The following is an 18,048-nucleotide window of genomic DNA, read 5'->3' as shown; positions in this document are numbered from 1 at the left end:
ATTATATTACAAGATGCCATTATCCTGATTATTTCTTAACAACATTTTTATCACGTCCTTTTGTCATTATTGATTGTTTTTTCAATTGTTTGTTTGTTTGTTTGTTTGTTTGTTTGTTTGTGTTACCCAATTTAATTTAATAGTGAAAAAAAAGTACACTTTAAAAAAACCGCTGGACTTAAATAAACATATACCAACCAGGGTAAATTTAGTCATAAAACCAATTGGATTATTTCACAATATCATTATTATCTATTTGTATGTGTATTCATCCATTGTTATTTTCAGTGGGCTCCTATTATCATATGTGGATGACACTGTAAATCACCTAACACATTACATATTTTTAGTGTAAAACACAAGTGCTTGGATGTGAGTTGATTCATTTTGAGGGGTTTTGCATGTTTTTTTGCTCTGGCACAGTAACTGGTGCACCAAAAGCTTTGTTTTTGTGTTTTTTTGTTTGTTTGTTTTGTTTTGTTTTTTAAATTTATTTTAGGACATATTAAAAATTAAAGAAACAATTCAACAAGTGACAAACTGCCCCAAGAGATGCATCACTATTGTGTTTATTCATCAAAATAATTAAAAGTGACTATTTTCTCAGGATCAATCGTACGCTTACAGTTTATGTGATTGGTCTTTGTAGGGTGGAAGACTTTTTGTCCCCTCATATTTGTATTTCTATTTGTTGCTTCTTACACATTTTATTAATAGTATCTTTTTTAACATTTTATTTTGTTGCTGTATGTATGTCACCTGTAAGTGTACCTCCAGGTGAGTGTGCTATACTGTTAGAAATGCATGGCTAAAATGAAATGCTTTGTCTAGCCATCATAATCAATATGTGGTTTAAGGCATATACACGCATATACAGTTGCAAACAAAAGTTTGAATACACTTGAAAAGTTGGAACACCTAACAACATCCAAGACTAAACCTTCAGGCCGATGATTTTAGGTTTTCCTGAAGAATGTATGATTGATTCACCTTCTTTATTTTTCCTTTTACTTTGTATAAAGCACCAATTCCACTGGCAGCAAAACAGCTCCAGAGCGTAATAACGCCACCACCATGCTTGACAGTAGGTTCGGTGTTAGAAGTCTCATCTTCTCTCATCCAAACATGTTTCTGGTCATTTTGTCAAAATTTTTACATTTTATTTCATCTGACCACAGAACTTTCCCCTAGAAGGCTTTTTCTTTGTCCATGTTATCAGCAGCAAACTTCAGTCGAGCCTTAAGGTGCTGCTTCTAAAGAAAGTCTTCTTTCTTGAACAACGGCCTCTCAGTTCATGGTGATGTAAAACACATTTGACTGTGGACACTGATACCTGTGTTCCAACAGCTTCAGATTTACTGCAGACCTGCTTTTTGATGATTCTTGGTTTATTCTTGTCCATCCTGACCAACTGTCTCTCAGCAGTTGATAGTTTGTGTTTTCTTCCTGATCATGGTTGTGACACAACTGTGCCATGCTGTTTATACTTAGAAACAACTGTTTGCACAGATGATTTAGGTATCTGTAGCTGTTTTGAAATGGCTCCAAGTGACCTTCCTGACTTGTCTTTGCTGAGCTCCACTGTAGTGTTTGCTAATGACTAAATCAAATGGGCCCTGTTTGAACTGGCTCAGAGAGCTGTAGTCAGTCGTAATCACTTACGAGAAGTGAAGAGGCCATGCCTCTGAGAAACTTTGATTACCACAGCTTTCTATATCACCAAAACTGATGAATCAAATTGCTGTATGTATATTTTTGACCCAGCAGATTTGATCATTTTTCCAAAAGATCTATAATAAATTTATGAAAGAACTGAAATGCACAATTGTTTTTCTTTCTTTCTTGTTTTTTTTATGTGTTTCAATCCTTCCATCCTAGAAAATTAAGAGCTACAGGAGTCATTGGAAACTCAAGACTGTCATGATATACATGGTCTTTACAAGAGTACTGGTATGGAAACTTTTGCTCACGACTACATGGTCTGAGTTGTCAGACATACATTATGTTTCAAAAATCTGTACATTTGTAATATTTTTTATTCAGTCTCAAAGACATTCTGCTGTGGAGGACATTAGTGGTTCTGTTTATTAATAAAACCATACAACTTAAAACAATGCTGTTTTATTATGCTGAAACATGGCGGCTGTACAGATTCTCACTGTAGAGATGTAAAATGAAGTAGATGTGGGAAAAGTTTGCCCCCTGGTGACAAAACCAGTAATCTGCATCATTTAAAACATAAAGCACAAAATGTAGAATAACCTGTGCCATATTTTTGATGAATGAATTTTTCAAAGCTGAACACAAATAATCACCAACAGTCATTTTGAGTATTGGCTTGGTTTATTGCATAAAATAAAATACTAATATTCTAATCTATTACAAATATTGGTTTACAAAACAGGATAATTTATGAAAATAAATATTTCTGTGCAGTTTATCTGTATTGTCAATGCAGGCAGAGAAACACTGAGCTTTATGTACATGTAAGTCAATAAAAAGACACACCCCATTAGGCCATTGTTATAATAATCATACCTCATGCCAAGACAAACATCACAACGCCGAGCATTAAACAGGCTATTCTATTCACACAAAGTCCGCAATGTGATGCTGATTCATTGACTCACTTTTCAAGTCCTGAATATTTTGATTTTCTCTGCATCATACACATAACCCACCATCATGGCTCACCTGTACAATTCAACATGATTTGCAGCACAATGTCTGTATTCTTGGGATTTGTTCACATTTGTTAATACTCCCTAAAGTTTCTCCTGAAGGTTCACGAAACAAAACAAAAAAAAAAGTTTGGCGATACAAAAGGTAGTAATAATACAATATCAAAATCATTCAACATTAATTTTGGCTGTACTTCATTTACAAAAATATAAATTGTTCTGTATTTAACAAAATACCTAATGCTGTTTGAATATATCACTTCAAAATCTTAGTAAAATTGTTGTTTTCTTCATAAATTGTGATCCTTCATTTGACCTTTTGTTTGTGCACAAGTTATTTTAGCAGTTTGAATTCCCAGAAGCCTGTGAAGGAGTAAAATAATATTAGCTAAACAGTTTGAGGCAGTTGTCAATAACACGTCCAACGAAAGGTCTGAGGTGAAGAAAAAACTTTGGAGATTTTTCTCTTATAGGGTGACTTTTTTGCTTTGCACCACCCTGAAAATGTCCCTTCTATATTCTACATACAGAATATCCTCTTTTTGATCCAATGAATGCTGCTAAATAAGAATTTTGGTTTTTCAGTCAGAGGTACTAAATCCTCATTTGTTTTATAATTTGCTTGGTATACACTATTCATTTAATCTATTTAGTGCTCAAATGCAACTAATACAGTCTTTAATATTTTAGAGCAAACAGTACTTTCAACCCTAATGCACCTTCACTTGCCTTTGTAATCCATTACCTTGTTCGATTAAGGCTTTTTGCACAGTTTTGATGATATTGAGCACAAAGTCTAAAATACTAAATAATAACCCTGAAGAGCCGTTAACAAGTTGAGATGTCTGGGTTTAAGAAAAAAAAAGATCAGAAGCGAAAACTTTTCAGCATTATAGCTAAACATTAGCGAGCTAATCTTTAAGTAAAAACGTGTAATTATCACGTTCTGAAATGTGCATGTAGCCATGGGCTTTGAGAACAATTCTTCATTTCACATTCAGTTTTTTTATTTTTAGTTTTTATTTGGGCTTTGGCCAATATCAAAAGGTACCGATTCATTCAGTAATATACGAATGATATTTTTCTCTTTTTTTCTTAGGAAAATTACTGCGTATTACATTGTTAGTTAACAAATATGTACAGGAATATATTAAACACATTTCTCATACACTATCCTCAACAATCACAGTAGCATGCTGAAAATAAAACTTAACACTTATCTGTAACATGTTCAATCTGTTTCTGACATTTTCCATTTAAAAAGCCTGTCGTCACAAAGGGTGGGTACATAACAGCCTGAGGCTTTATCGGATTTACATTTTTGTAACACCTCTGTAACATTTTATGAATCTGCTTGTGGATTCACTGAGTGTAGTAAGATTGGCTAAGCAATATGAAGCTTTAATGCATTATGCATTAATCACAGTTAATTAATCCAGTGCTTTATTGTTTCTAAATGGGTTCATAATGGCCAGACTACACCTATGTGATGCTATATTTATGCTCGAAAAGGCAACACACTGCTTTATGAAGAGGTTTTCTGAGTTACCATAAAATGTACAAAATCTTCTCTTTAAAGAAGTTTCAAATGCATAATACTAATGCTTTCCCTTTGTTAAGGACCAGTGTGTAGGATTTAAGATCTAGGACTTAGCAGAAATGTAATAGCGTAGTCATAATTCTGTTTTCATTAGTGTCAGCTCATAATCAGCTGTAATAATAGACTATTGTGTTTTTAGCTTAGAATCAGCCCTTCATATCATGGGGGATCCTCTTCTTTGGAGCCTGCTATGTTTCTACAGCAGCTCAGAAAACACTGGCTCCGGAGAGAACCTTTTACAGTTTTCCATTTAAGTTGCAGCCACTGAAAGTTCTCCTACATGTTTGGGAAGAGAGGGGAATTCAGTTGGTTATAATATGCAATCTCACCCCCAGAGGAATCTAAATCCTACACATTGGTCCTTTCAGAGAGTACATGATCTCTCATGATAAGCCTGAGATATGTTTGGAACACTGTAAAGGTTTCTTGGCTTTGATGTTATGCTATTTAAAGAGTAATCAGGTGTCATGTTTGACAAATTTGTGGCACCTTTTGTTCTTTGACAGAGTTGCATAAATACTGATGTGTAACGAAGACCAGACCGGGGCAGGTAAAAGGTACAGGTAGATCCTCGCGGTTGGCCAAAATGTGCATCACGTACATCCTCAAGTCTCAAAAGCACCAGTGGATGCAACACGACTCACACACGTGCTGGTGGTGTCAAAGTGTTGAAGCAACACAAACAGAGCAGCAGACTCGGGTCACCTTAAGTCACCTTGATGGCAGACTTCTTGTGGACACAGAGTAAGGAAACGTACGGCACACCAATAAAAGCCCATTTCTCGTTGGGCCAGAACATGATGACGGGGTCTCGTTCCGGAGCCTCGGTAGCAACGTCGAAGTAGGCGAAGCAAACACAACCCAAGTAGGAAGCCAGACAAATGAGGATGTGCCTGTAAGAGCAAAATAACCATGAATAAGAAAGACAGTCTGTGAAATGGTTCAGGTGCAGCTATAAAGGATTAAAAATGCAAAAATCTTCATTTTCATCTGGTTGCTTCAAGATCTAGACTAAGACTTCTAAAAACAACTGACATTACAAAACAGTTCTAGCACAATAACTCACTTGTTTCAAGAAAATAAAGTTTTTCAGACTAAATCATACACATTTCGGACAGAATGGAGATTACTGGAGTGTAGCAGCATTAGTTTGAATGGGATTAATTTCTCTTTTTGTGTCACAAGATTGCACACTCTGTCAATAAATGTTGTTGGTTTTGATCTTACCAAGCACAGTGTAAGTAGGGAAAGTTGACAGATGACCACATTTCGCAGAATATCCTGTCACTGATCCAGCAAAGCAGAGCCAGCGCCCACCAGATCCCTGAGATCAGACCCAGCTTGAACACACGTGGATTTTCACACCTGCAATGAAATAGTAGTGAGAAATGTGCACAACACACAAATATACACACAAAAAAGTGTTTCTAACTGGTCTGACCTTCATATAATGCTGTTCATTCTTACATACATATCAACTTACTCATCAGCCCTATCCTTGGGACTCACAGTACACATTTTTATTTGTTTTTTAAATCCTTTTCCATTTGATTTTCGTACTTCGTCTTGTATGTGCATGACTTGTCAATGCAAATACCCCAAAAGCTCAATTAAGATTGTGGCAACACCTTTCTCTTACATGTAGCCAATCAACCCGTTGTTCAATGTAAAACCCTGAGTACCTCTGAAGTCATTTTATTGTGTAAATCTGTTATGAACATGCCATGATGATTATATTTATTATTTCTAACAATATGAAACAAAATATGACTTTACAATTCCCTGTAGTTAAAATAATATTGTGTTGTACTGTAGAAAACATGACTAAGACACAATGTTGAGCACTTTGTGTTGCATTTTATACATCAATCATGTAATGTTCATGGACGACATCAAGATGGCTGTGATGACGGAGCTGCAGAGGATCCCGGAAGAATGCTTCCAGGAGTGCATGGCGGCGTGGCAGAGAAGGCTGGGAAAGTGTGTTAGACTCCAGGGAGATTACTTCGACGGGGAAAACTTGTTTGGATTTGAAATATATCTTTTGTGACACCAATCCTGAAACTTCTCTGACACACCTACCTACCTACCTATCTATCTATCTATCTATCTATCTATCTATCTATCTATCTATCTATCTACCTATCTATCTATCTATCTATGATGATGGGGTGCCATCTTCCATAGTAAGTAAAACTACATTTTTGTTGTCATTCCCAATTTTTTTGTGGAGAAATAAAGACTTTTGGAAAATATTCTTTCCTGCCTGAGGCATCTTGAGCCTCCCAGAGGGCAGTAATTCCTGATCAAACAGGGTCTCCTCCAGAAACTATTGGACTGGCTGTTCAGTCATGGTTCAGATTATATCTGTAATGATGCCACTCTCGCTAGAATTATGTGCACATAACAATATCTCCCTGCGGACACACCACTGACCTACAGACAGCTAATCCGGAGCGCCACTGATAAACTATTCTTAGTCCTGTCCTCCTTATACACACCAGGCACAGCTGAGGCAAACACTGAGTGCCAAGACAAAGACACTGACACAGTAGCCTGACTGTGACTAAACTGCAGCGATGATGCAGCAGTCACTGTGACCGCATCACCTTCCCTTAAGACAGAGCATTTGATGCAGTCACACTATTTTACAAGCCCCTCATTTGAGCTGCCATTGTTTCATGAAGAAACAAAGCTTTGGATGACACAAACTTTTTTCCAGAAAGCTGCACAACACAATAAGACCAAGTAAACAACAAGCATCATTCAGCTGTGGAGGCTATGGGAAATTTTAAGTGCTGGTCTAAAGTGAAGGGTCTGCAACAACAGAAAGAGAAATAAAACATATTTTATAGACAAATCCAGCATCTGATTTATTTTATGCGCATACTTGCTGCTGCCGTTACTGTGGTGGCAGAGTGGAGCTGAACACATTTACACTCGTGGTGTAAATGTGAAAGATGAAGGGAGTCTGTGTGAAGCTTAGAAGTACTTGTCTGAAAATGGCTCTGAAGCTTCTGGCTGATCCTCACCATCTGGAATTCCATTCAGAAAACTTACAGCAGGGATCATATCAAGTGTGTGTTTTTAAATAATTAAACTTGATGATTTATCAAGTTAGCATGATATGACATATGTTTGGAGGTCTGTCTGGAGGAAAACAGCCCTGTCTTTAGCACCTCCTGGTCAACATGAAACTCAGAATGTCACGGAAAGACAACAGGATTCAAATTTACTGATGTCAAATGTATTTCATGGAGCAGAGGTGTGGGGCTTCTACATCTTGTTTCCTTGCAAAAACACACAAAAAACCCCTAAACAATAAGATCCCTGTTCATACATTAGAGTGTACTATACAGGGTTACTAGTGAGGAGCTGTGATAATGAAAGCTGCAACTACTTCTGACCACAACCCAGATCAGTCGATAGATAACTCATGAAGATAATGATTAAAGCAGCTTTAAATTATTATTTTTGGCTAGTTGGGGGGCAGGGAAACAATAAATATCCCCCTACAAAGCTGGTAGTGCACACATGTTAGCAAACAGTGCTGACATAGGCAACACTAACATTTAACAGTTAATTCAAAGAAATGAAAAGGCTCTGCAGGGCTGAGGGGCGATGCAGACTGAGGTAGTAATTTTCCACATTTGTCCCTATAAGTGGGCCCTTGTTGCATAAATCTAGTTTTGTGCTCTATTAAAAAAAAAAAAGCTAAAGCTTAAATAACCATAATCTTGCTTTAGGTCAGTTGATGAGCTAAACTGTCTGTCTTACATAATTGGTCCAGAGAGGGAGCAGGAAAAAAAAACAAAAAACTGCGGCAACAGGAAGTTCAAAAATAGATGTACAATGATGCGTCTTCCCAGAGGGAAAGAGGCCATTAAACTGTCATCAATACTGTAATATACTGTAAGTGTTTCAATTGATTATATTCACTTGGGAATCCTTGCTGTGCATCAGGTATTAAGCCAGTTGGGCTCATACCTGACTTCACATACATACATATATGCATACTGTCGTGAGCCGGCTAACGCCTCTTCCTGCCAATAAACATATGCTGACGGAACTATCAGCCGGATATCTGGAACATTGAGACCATCAGCTCACAGATTAGGGAAGCAAGTAAGATAAGGAACATGACATGAGACTGGGCCTTCTCCTTGGAGACAGAATGTGACGGAGAGTTTAGCTGCTGTCGGGGTGTATAGAAAGGAAATGTTTCTATAGGATCAGAGATACGAAGCCGGACATTCACTAGAAACAGCAGCAGCTCTGGAGCAGCTCTGAAGTTTGCTTGCTTGTACATTTGATGCCAATATCTTGTCGATGGTTTTAAATCTGAAATACTTAACAGCTAACTGTGATAATGACATGGATCTTTTAGAAATTAGCCAGATTTTTTTTTTGTAGCTTTATTTTTTGGAGGCATTTAATCGTTTATTGAAGATGAGAGTGACATGCAGCGAAGGTCAATGGAACTGATGACCCAGTTTTGACAGACTCGTATGTTCTCTGCAAATAAACTTGATGAGTGAAATGTTGTTATTACATGAATGAAAAGGATAAACAAAAATACAAAAAAGAGATTGAAGTTTTAATAAAAGATGAGAAAAATACCTGAATTATTGATGTTTATATTTGCTTGTAAATGAAGGTACGCAGATAATGTGTATGTCAAAATATGTGTTTTGTTTTCTTAATATCATTTATTTATTTATTTTTGAAGTTTTCCCTCTGTGTCTGCTAATTAAACAATAATTACCCTTATAATAAAGCTTTAGGATGATATCCACCTATCATTTCTGCAATGTGAAAATGCGCTCACGTGCACAAAGAACTTTTTCAAATATCTTTCTTTTTTTAAAAATCAAACCTTTCATCAATAACTTGGATATGACATCATAACTTTGACTGTAATTGACACTCCAAAAATTCCAGTTTATGTAACACTACAATGAGTATCCAATACACCAGAGACGCTGTTTTTTGTTCTACTGGAAGTCATTTGAATCGGTGCCAAAAGCCATACTGTGAAAAACAAAAAGAAGAAGAAAAAAAAAGAAAGAAAAGCAAACAACAACAACAAAATTGTCCGTCCTGTCTGAGGGCAGAAGTCCATCAGTCAGGGCCACAGGAATTCTCTCCCACTTAGCAGAACAAAAACAAGCAGCTTCAATAGATGACTGGCACTGGCAGTAATGTCAAGAATTGCTAACAGGTTGAACAATGGATGACTTAAGGTTTCGGGAGCGACGGTGGTGAGTAGAGGTTGTGGGAAACGGAAACAACAGAACATGGGTCCACATTAGTGTGACGGAGGAAGGCATTAGAGACACAAACACACACCGACACGCACAAAGGGGCATGAAAGGCTTGTTGTGCGTTTTCAGGAACATTCTTTCACATCATAAGACCCTATACTTAGCTTGGAACAGACAACACATCATCCCGTCGTGCAAAAAAGTACAAAAGGTTAAAGGCTGTATGTCAGTGTACTGTAGTTCACATGTGTGACATCTCATTGAATTTTTGGATCCCCACACACACACACACCATCACTAATATCTTCTGATGTGAGTTTTATTACTAAACTGATACAGTTACACTCTCATGTGGAATTTAGTTTTCACCAAATATCTAAACCTAGTCACTACCAGTTGTCACAGTTGTGTAGCTGACTGCCCAGCTTAACTAATATATGACCTGTCTGTGTAATGAAGAAAACATTTTACAAAAAAAACACAACCCATGTAAAATTACATTATGTTCATTTTATACTGTAAATTTTATACTGTTGTTTTTCCCTAAAACTGTTGTTGAATGAGTTTTAGTCAGTGTGCCTGGGTATGGTTTTTAATTATGTTTTAATGCTTCATTGAGCCTTTTTAAAGATGATTTTCTAAGACAGACAATAAAGAATCTATCTATCTATCTATCTATCTATGATGATGGGGTGCCATCTTCCATAGTAAGTAAAAATCTATCTATCCATCTAAATAGCACTAACGCTGAAATGCACATTTTTCTAGTTATGCAGGTAAAAATTAATAAAAACAAACTAAATTTATGCAAAAGGGACTAACTGTTGCTATTATTTCCTCCCCTAAACCTGCCTTTTTTACAGTTACAGCTTGCAATGTAACCGTCACTTCTTATTTATGGATAGTGTGACTTGATTTATCTCGATGCACTGCAGATGTTTCCAACACATTATTACACTATTAGCAAGGACATTCCCATCTCATATTTTAACCCTATGAACCCTCAACAGTTTCTGGGTGTTTTTTTTTTTTTAATACATATATCTAAATTTTTTCTCCTGTCACATTTTTACTCACTGTGGCCTCATTGCGATATAAAGGAGGTCAAAAATACAAACAGATCTGCAACACTAAATCACAAGTTTCAATCTAGCTTGCGGATATTAAGACCTTTGGAAAGGCCTCATACATAAAATTAGTAATGGATTTATGAACTGGTGTAACCCAGTCGGAGTGAAAAGGGTTCGCTGTTTGTTTCTGTAGAAACAACAATCAAACAAACATCCCACAGTCAAAAGGCCTGATCCAGTCATACGATGAGTCATACTAGGAGGAGATGATGCAAGGTGGGTGCAAAGTAACACAATCACATTAAAAGAAAATACATAAAAAATGGAAAAGACAAATTACTCAGACTAAGAAAAGGCTTTTTCATTGCAGTCAACACAAATAATTCAAACATAGAGTGGCTCAAGATTTGTTCCCCCAGAGCTCGAGTCAGACGTAGGAAGAAATTCTGTGGCATCTTTAATTTGACATGGTTTAGATTACCTTTAATGGAGGAGACATTTTTTAATAAGAGAAAATCATATTGATACTTTGTATCTGTCTGACATTTTTTGCATTTTTTTTTAAAAGTCTATCATCAGGAGAGTTTTTAACATTCTTCCCATCACAAATATTAGCAGCTACACATTATATAACATATTACGGTGCTCTGGGATCACGCCTGAACATTCATCTGCCTACACTCATTCTCTGCTGTTTAAAAGAAAGAAGAAAAAAAAAACATCCTTTCCACTAACCTCTTCAGCTCAGTAATGAGCAGCGCGGTGCAGGGGATGCCCAGAGTCATGAGTGACAGTGAGTTGACAACAGGCTTAACAAAGGCCAGTCCAGTGGTGATCCCCGACAAGATACCTATAACCACTTTGAACCTCGACCTAGACGGAGCAGAAAAACAAGCCAGAACGACAGAATTTGTAGCGATTTTGTACTCTGTGGGCACCATTGTGAAATACAGAAGGAATGTCTGGATGACTTGACCTCTCTCCATAAAGCCCTCTGACATACTAAAGGGTCGTATAATAAACAGGCTCAGCCACAGATAGTCAGAAGCTGAGGTGGCAGGGAAATAGTAAGTGGCAGCCTGAAGTGAGGGAGCAGCCATGGCGGCTCTGTGACAATGGAAAGAGAAGTAAAGACATGTGATGTAGCTTTTACTGGCGTCAGCTATCTTGGAGAGGCCTATTATTAAACAGGAGAGTCACAGCAGTGGACACATCATGTGACGAAGCAGCGAGCTCCGATACATGAACCTGCAAAACACACATAAAGCTCAAAGTAGATTCATGTGTGCCTTGTTGTAAAGTCAGTTTAATGCAAAATCCACATTGCTTTTCATTTAGTGTTTGAAACATATATCTGTAACATTGTACAACGGCATTGTCAACCTGTGTGTGTTCTTTCTCAGAATTCACCGAACAGTTAAAGGCATGTAAATCAACTTCTGCAATAATGTATTTAGAGAGAAAATTTGCATGCATGTGGCTCATAGCACCACCTGGCTGGCCCAACAAGTTTAGAAACCCACACACCAGTTTTAACCACCTAAAGGTTGCTATTTTGATGTGAACGTCACGCCGATGAACGTACCGATCCCTCCTGAACATCCTCGGTAGGTATCTCTTGGGAAACCACATGGCAATGGCGCACATGAGCACCCATAAAATGGCCAGCTCATCCAGCATCTGGCCAAGGAAACTGAGGGTGGCATGAAAATAGGTTGATCCGATACCTGCGAGCAAGACACAGAAACAGAGATTTTGTGAGCTGTCGTCTAAAAAGGACAGATATATGAGATAGCGTATGACAAGGTATGTGTAACTGTGCGTTTTGTTCACAGTAGAGTTGGAAAAGTAACTTTTAGAGAGATAAAATCTTTCCTTAATGTGAAAGACCAGTTTCAAAATAATGTTAGAACTTCATCAAACAGGAAAACATGGTCAGTAATCTACACTGTAACACAGTTGCCAAAAACAAAAGCAGCTCGGTGAACCAAAACTGATTGATTCCAGCTGTTTTAAGCAAAGAGTCCCAAATGACAAGTCACTGGTGTCTTCTGGAGCTTTGGCCTCTTGTGCAGCTATGGAGCCGGTTTTTAAAGAGCGAGTCCCTGTTTTGTTTGTCTCACATGACCCAATATATAGTCTATACAGTCCAGTGGTTTCACAACACTCCGCTGATCTACAGGTGAAAATAAAACCCAGAGAAACTCAGCAATGCGCCAACAATAGACCGGGAAGAAGTCAGTGAGGCAGCAAACATGGATGCAAGCAACGTGGGCTTCGAAACTTTTATGCAAAATCAGTTTTGTACACATTTTAGGAGGAAGGAAAGGCTCGCATCGTGTTGTCAGACGTCAAGGAAACAATGAAGATAAACAGAACTTTTGTCTGTTTACAAGCCAAACGCTACAGGGCATCTTCAGCTGCAAATAGTTACTTGAGAAAAAAGCGTTACTGTGAAACACTGCGGAGGGGACGGATCAGTCAGTGCCCCGTTGTTATCATTGTCCAGCAGACGTTATTTTATCTGCATAATCTGGTGCCACAACAGGCGCTGCAGGAGATTCCAGCGTTTCAACGGACTTCTTGTCTAAAGGCTGCTCCCAGTCAGAAGTTACAGATCATGACAATCTGTGCCGACAGTTACAGCAGAACGGACAACAAAAGAGGCCGGCGTAATGTAAATGAATCCACCACGATTTCAAGAATCAACTAGTAAAGCAAAAAAACTAACTTTCAAACTAAAATATTAGCCGATTTTCTGCTATGCTGGAAACTTTTTTGGGGGGACTATTAGTTGGACAAATCAACACATTTAAAGCAGTGAGTGATTAGTCGATCAGCAGAAAAACAACCTGTTTTATCTTGATCACTGATTCATCTTCTCTGGTTTCTTTTTTTTTTTTCCTTCTAGTGAAAATATTGAAGAAATGCCAAACCTCCTCTGCCTCTCAAATGAGAAGATGTGCTGCTTTTCCTTGTCACATCTTGGTCAGATAACACAAGTCAAATGAAGAACAACTCTGCAAATGTTCAAGTTTTATACACTAAACAATGAATTAGTAAACTGAATGACAATCAGGTGATGAATCAATAATGAAAATAATCACTGAAGCCATAATCTAAAGACATCACATGATTTTTGGAGACTATGGCAGCCGTTTTTCTGTATTTCCTACCATTTCCAAGAACGAAAAAATGACTCAAAAAATGAAACAATCAGCAGACTCACCAATGCCAACAAACTATTTGTGTCAGACTATATGAATGACTGAGTACACACAGAGCTGAGGTCAAGGCCAAACAAGAGCAGCTGAACGTTGTTTTCATACTAGAACTTATAGGTTTGTTTTTCTACTCGAGCCAAAGATAATCTGAACTACAGACGCAGAAGAAGAGACATGAAACCACGTGACCGCTTGTCGGCACTGGTTTTATGTTTGAACACGCTCCAGATTCCTAAAAATGGACACAGTCGGAGCTGCTCAGATACAAGAAGCGTTACGAGGTGTCCAATAGGCTTTAGCAGGCGAACAGAATGTAGCTGCTGCTTTTATTCCCCTTCAAATCTGATCGCTTCTTTAAAAGGCAGATGTTAAGCGATGTAGAACTGCTCTGCACACACAGACACACACACAGACACACATACACACACACACACAGAGCTGCTGCGGTCCAGTTTGAGAATATTACATCTGACCCACAGCTCAAGGTCCAGCTGCTAAGTCAGTTATGCAGATCCTGTTCAACAGTTTTTTGTTTTTTTTTTTTCTGCCATGAACTAAGGTCACATCTCAGCAACAGACGGGGTGGTGGTGGCGGTGGAGGAGGGGCTGTCAGGTTATCTTTGCTGACGGTGCAACCTGAGTGTTTTCAAATAGGGAACAAGGCCCTGTGATTGCTCCTTTTACATACAGTAGCAGCATTTAGCACACAAACACTGTGTCGAATGCAACCTGCAGACTCATTTGTGCAACCAAGCGTTCTTACAAGAAAGTTGATTCAGGATGATTTATGGCTAAGAACAGTGACGGAGGCCACAGCTGAGAAACCTGCATCCTAGCAGTGTTGGTTTTGTCTAGAAACGGCTGATAAGAGTCTTTCAGTGCTTTTACTCAGTAAAGCAATCACTGATGCCTGTTGCATTTCCCCCAGAGCCAAAGTTGACATAATTTAATGGGTTTCCTTGTCCAAAACGGTCAAATATTTGGTTTACTCCCATAAAAAGTGTAGAAAAACCAGCAAATATTCCCATTTCAGAGCACTAAATTCGATTTCTAAACAACAACTTCAGCGGCTAAATGCCAAAACTGCTCCCGATTCATTTGTTGTTAATCGACCAATTGTTTAACTGAGTGATGGAACGACCACAGATACACTTAGTGGCCACTAAACTAGGGACACTTCTTCTATTACAATCCAATACGTCATCATAAAGTCTGTTTTTACGATGCACATAAAGCTCAGCTGCTTTTTACTCTGTCATGGGACTGTCAGTATTTCTAACAGTCTCATGTGTGTACATTATGTACAAATAGCCTAAACATACAGCCAGAGTCATGAAGAATTATGTTCAACAACACAGAGGACAAGGAGTTGTGCAACAGCTGCTCCGAGACACACAGATCTGATCTGGATCATTGTGGAGACAGGATATATCAGCTGGAAGACATAAAAACTGATAATAAAAAAAAAAAAGAGCAAATTCTAAAAAAAAAAATGCAACCTTCATACAGAGTATCTTAAAGAAAAAGTTCATGCAAAGAGACAGCTGTGGTCATTTTGTTGTTTTTTTCCCCCTTTAGCATCATATTTCTTTGGGGGAAAACTCATGTTAGTACTGTTATGTGGCAAAGACATATAAAGGAAAAGCATAAAAAGGTTCGATCCTCTGCTGTTAAACATTCAGTTAACCAGTTATCAAGCCACAGCACAGTTCTGACTATAAACTGTTGTCTTTTGCATCAATAAACTTAAACATGGAGGATGACTGGTGCTGTTTTCTGTTTATTGCTGCTTGCATACAGTTAGAAGTGAAAGACAAAGAGGTCATCATACAGCCAACTTACCAACCACCACTAGTAGAATCCATATGAGGTAAATCCCACTGTTGAAATGTGTTGCATATTGGCGGAACAAGCACATTAATATCGGCGGCAAAACAAAAAACAAAATGTTGCTGATCTGAAATGATAAAAAACAAAAAAAAAGGAAAGCTGTGAGCAAAAAAAAATCCATCACATTTGAACTGATTAAAAAATGACAACATGCTGCTGGTAACAACTAGATCAGGCCTCACTGTTTTTGTTTTTATTGTTTTGTTTGTTTGTTTTTTCAAACTGCCAGTTGAAATGAAGAAAAAGGAAAATCTGTAACCTGATGCTAACAATAAACATCATGATGCTGAAGCTGAAAAGCAGCCAAACTAGTCAGAGTTACAGCTAGCTATGGCTAACCTGAGGATAACATGTAAGAAAGCAGTGCAGTTCAGAGAAACACAAAGAGGCAGAGAAGCTGTGGCTGTAAACAAAGCTGTATTATGCGAGAGAGAGAGAGAGACGGAGAGAGAGAGAGAGAGAGAAAAAAAGCACATCGTTAGCTGCAAGTCTCGAAACCGACCGTGTTGTAAAATTCAGCGATGCTCGGGTATATAAGGTAATTGCCTTCACACCAGTCCACCTCGGAGCTGCCAGCCTGCAACTGGTCCCAAAAAATCAGATTAACGTTGCTCATGTCTGGACTAGTTGCGAGTCGGTGGACGCTGAGGAGCGGAGGGAGCACACGGAGCTCCGGAGGCTAAAAAAAAAACAAACCACCCGGGCAGAGTCGCTGTCTGTCGGCTGGTCCGCTACACCGCTACACCTGGACGTCCGACACCTGACGCGCGTTTTGCATCCGAGTTGGCGACAAACTGGAGAGATCGTGCCTGAGCTGCATTTTTTCAGCGTGTCCTTCCACAAAGCGTCCTGCTCGTCGTGACGCTCCGCTCCGTCCACTGACAGCTGCTGCTCAGAGAGTGTCGAGGCGCAGCGAGAGAGTTCACCGCCGCCGACTGCCTGCTTCGGCCAGACCTGGGCCCTGAGTATTTAACATACCACAAGAATCCACAATAGGAGGATTCTTGTGATCTTTAAATACAAGATACCTGGTAATTTACCTTCACATGTTTAAATAACGTTTTACTTTCGTACATACATGTACGAAAGGATATCAGTCCTGAGAGGTTCAGGAGAACTTCTCTTTTTCCTTGCCACAATTTATTTGCTCTAAAACGTTCTTGTTATGTTTTCAGCAGTTTTTTGTTGTTGTTGTTGTTGTTAGTGGCAGCTTTACAACCACTCACACTTTAGTTCATGTCTTCTGTGATTTCAAATAAAGATACTTCCTGTATGAGAGAAGAAATATCTTTAAAAAGCAAAAAGTCAAGTGCAGTTGCCCTCTGCTGGATTGAGTTAAAACAGAAACACAATAGGTTGTCTTTTTTTCGATGGCAACCTATACTGTCTCTGTTTTAGCTCCATACTACTGAAGCTCTTGAGATTATTAAGACCTTAGTGACAGCTAAACCCATTTATTCAAGTACTGCACTTCAAACGAACATTTCAAATGAACCTTAACTTTGAGTATTATCTCTCCACTACTGAATATACATTTCATGTACAATATTTGATAGGTAGTGTCAAAAACAATTATTCAATTAATTGTCAGAAAAATGTCAGCAAATGTATTTTGATTATACTTATGTGTCATTTTTATAAATAAAACATTTTTTAAAAAAGCTGCGGATGAATCACTGATTAAAAAATAAATAAATAAATAAAAAATAATGCTTAGTTGTAGCCCAAATTCAAGGATTTCAGATTGACTCATTTTCTGCTTTTCTCTGTGTGGAACTGAGCATGTCTTAGCATTAGACTGCTGGCAATGTGATTATGTCTAGGGATAGACTGATATGGTTTTTTTGAGGCCGATACCGTTTATTAGTAGTCAATCAGGCCGATAAGCGATATTTCTGAGTTGATGTTCATTTGCAGTAAAAGTGAATATATTGGTGTCAAAATTTTGAGTAATACAAACTCCAACATTATACTTCTTTAAATGCCTTTAAGCATATGGTTATTAAACATTGTAGAAAAAATAACATCTTTATTTTAAAATGATAACAAAACGTGCAGGAAGCTCCCAGGCTCAGCAGCACATCTTTTAAAGTTAAATGAAAACTTAAACAAATAAATGGCTCCCTAAAGTTTGCTAAAGTAAATAATGTTTTCCAAAACTTCAATATAAATGTTATTTTAAAGATCGAATGAATAATTGAAAAAATAACAGAGAAATCGTAATAATTATTAATTGTAGTCCTGTTGATAGCTATAGTTAATATAGTTTATAGATTGACATGACAAAGCCAAACATTAAGCTTTATGTTTAAATTATAT

General features: G+C 37.9%; 1 protein-coding gene across 1 annotated transcript; it reads right to left on the bottom strand.

Moving 5' to 3' along the window:
• Positions 1-2,324: 2,324 nt before the first annotated feature.
• Positions 2,325-16,610, bottom strand: acer2 (alkaline ceramidase 2). The gene is made up of 6 exons (XM_008286533.1): positions 16,232-16,610; positions 15,682-15,796; positions 12,201-12,342; positions 11,351-11,488; positions 5,509-5,646; positions 2,325-5,174 (listed from the first exon to the last, which is right to left on the bottom strand). Exons 1-6 carry the CDS (start codon positions 16,343-16,345, stop codon positions 4,988-4,990), a joined length of 834 nt encoding a protein of 277 aa, XP_008284755.1. The 5' UTR covers positions 16,346-16,610; the 3' UTR covers positions 2,325-4,987.
• Positions 16,611-18,048: the final 1,438 nt, after the last annotated feature.

Source organism: Stegastes partitus, unplaced genomic scaffold (genome assembly GCF_000690725.1).
Source record: "Stegastes partitus isolate 25-593 unplaced genomic scaffold, Stegastes_partitus-1.0.2 Scaffold11, whole genome shotgun sequence".
NCBI classification, from domain to species: Eukaryota; Metazoa; Chordata; class Actinopteri; family Pomacentridae; genus Stegastes; species Stegastes partitus.
This window is presented reverse-complemented; position numbering and strand designations above follow the sequence as displayed.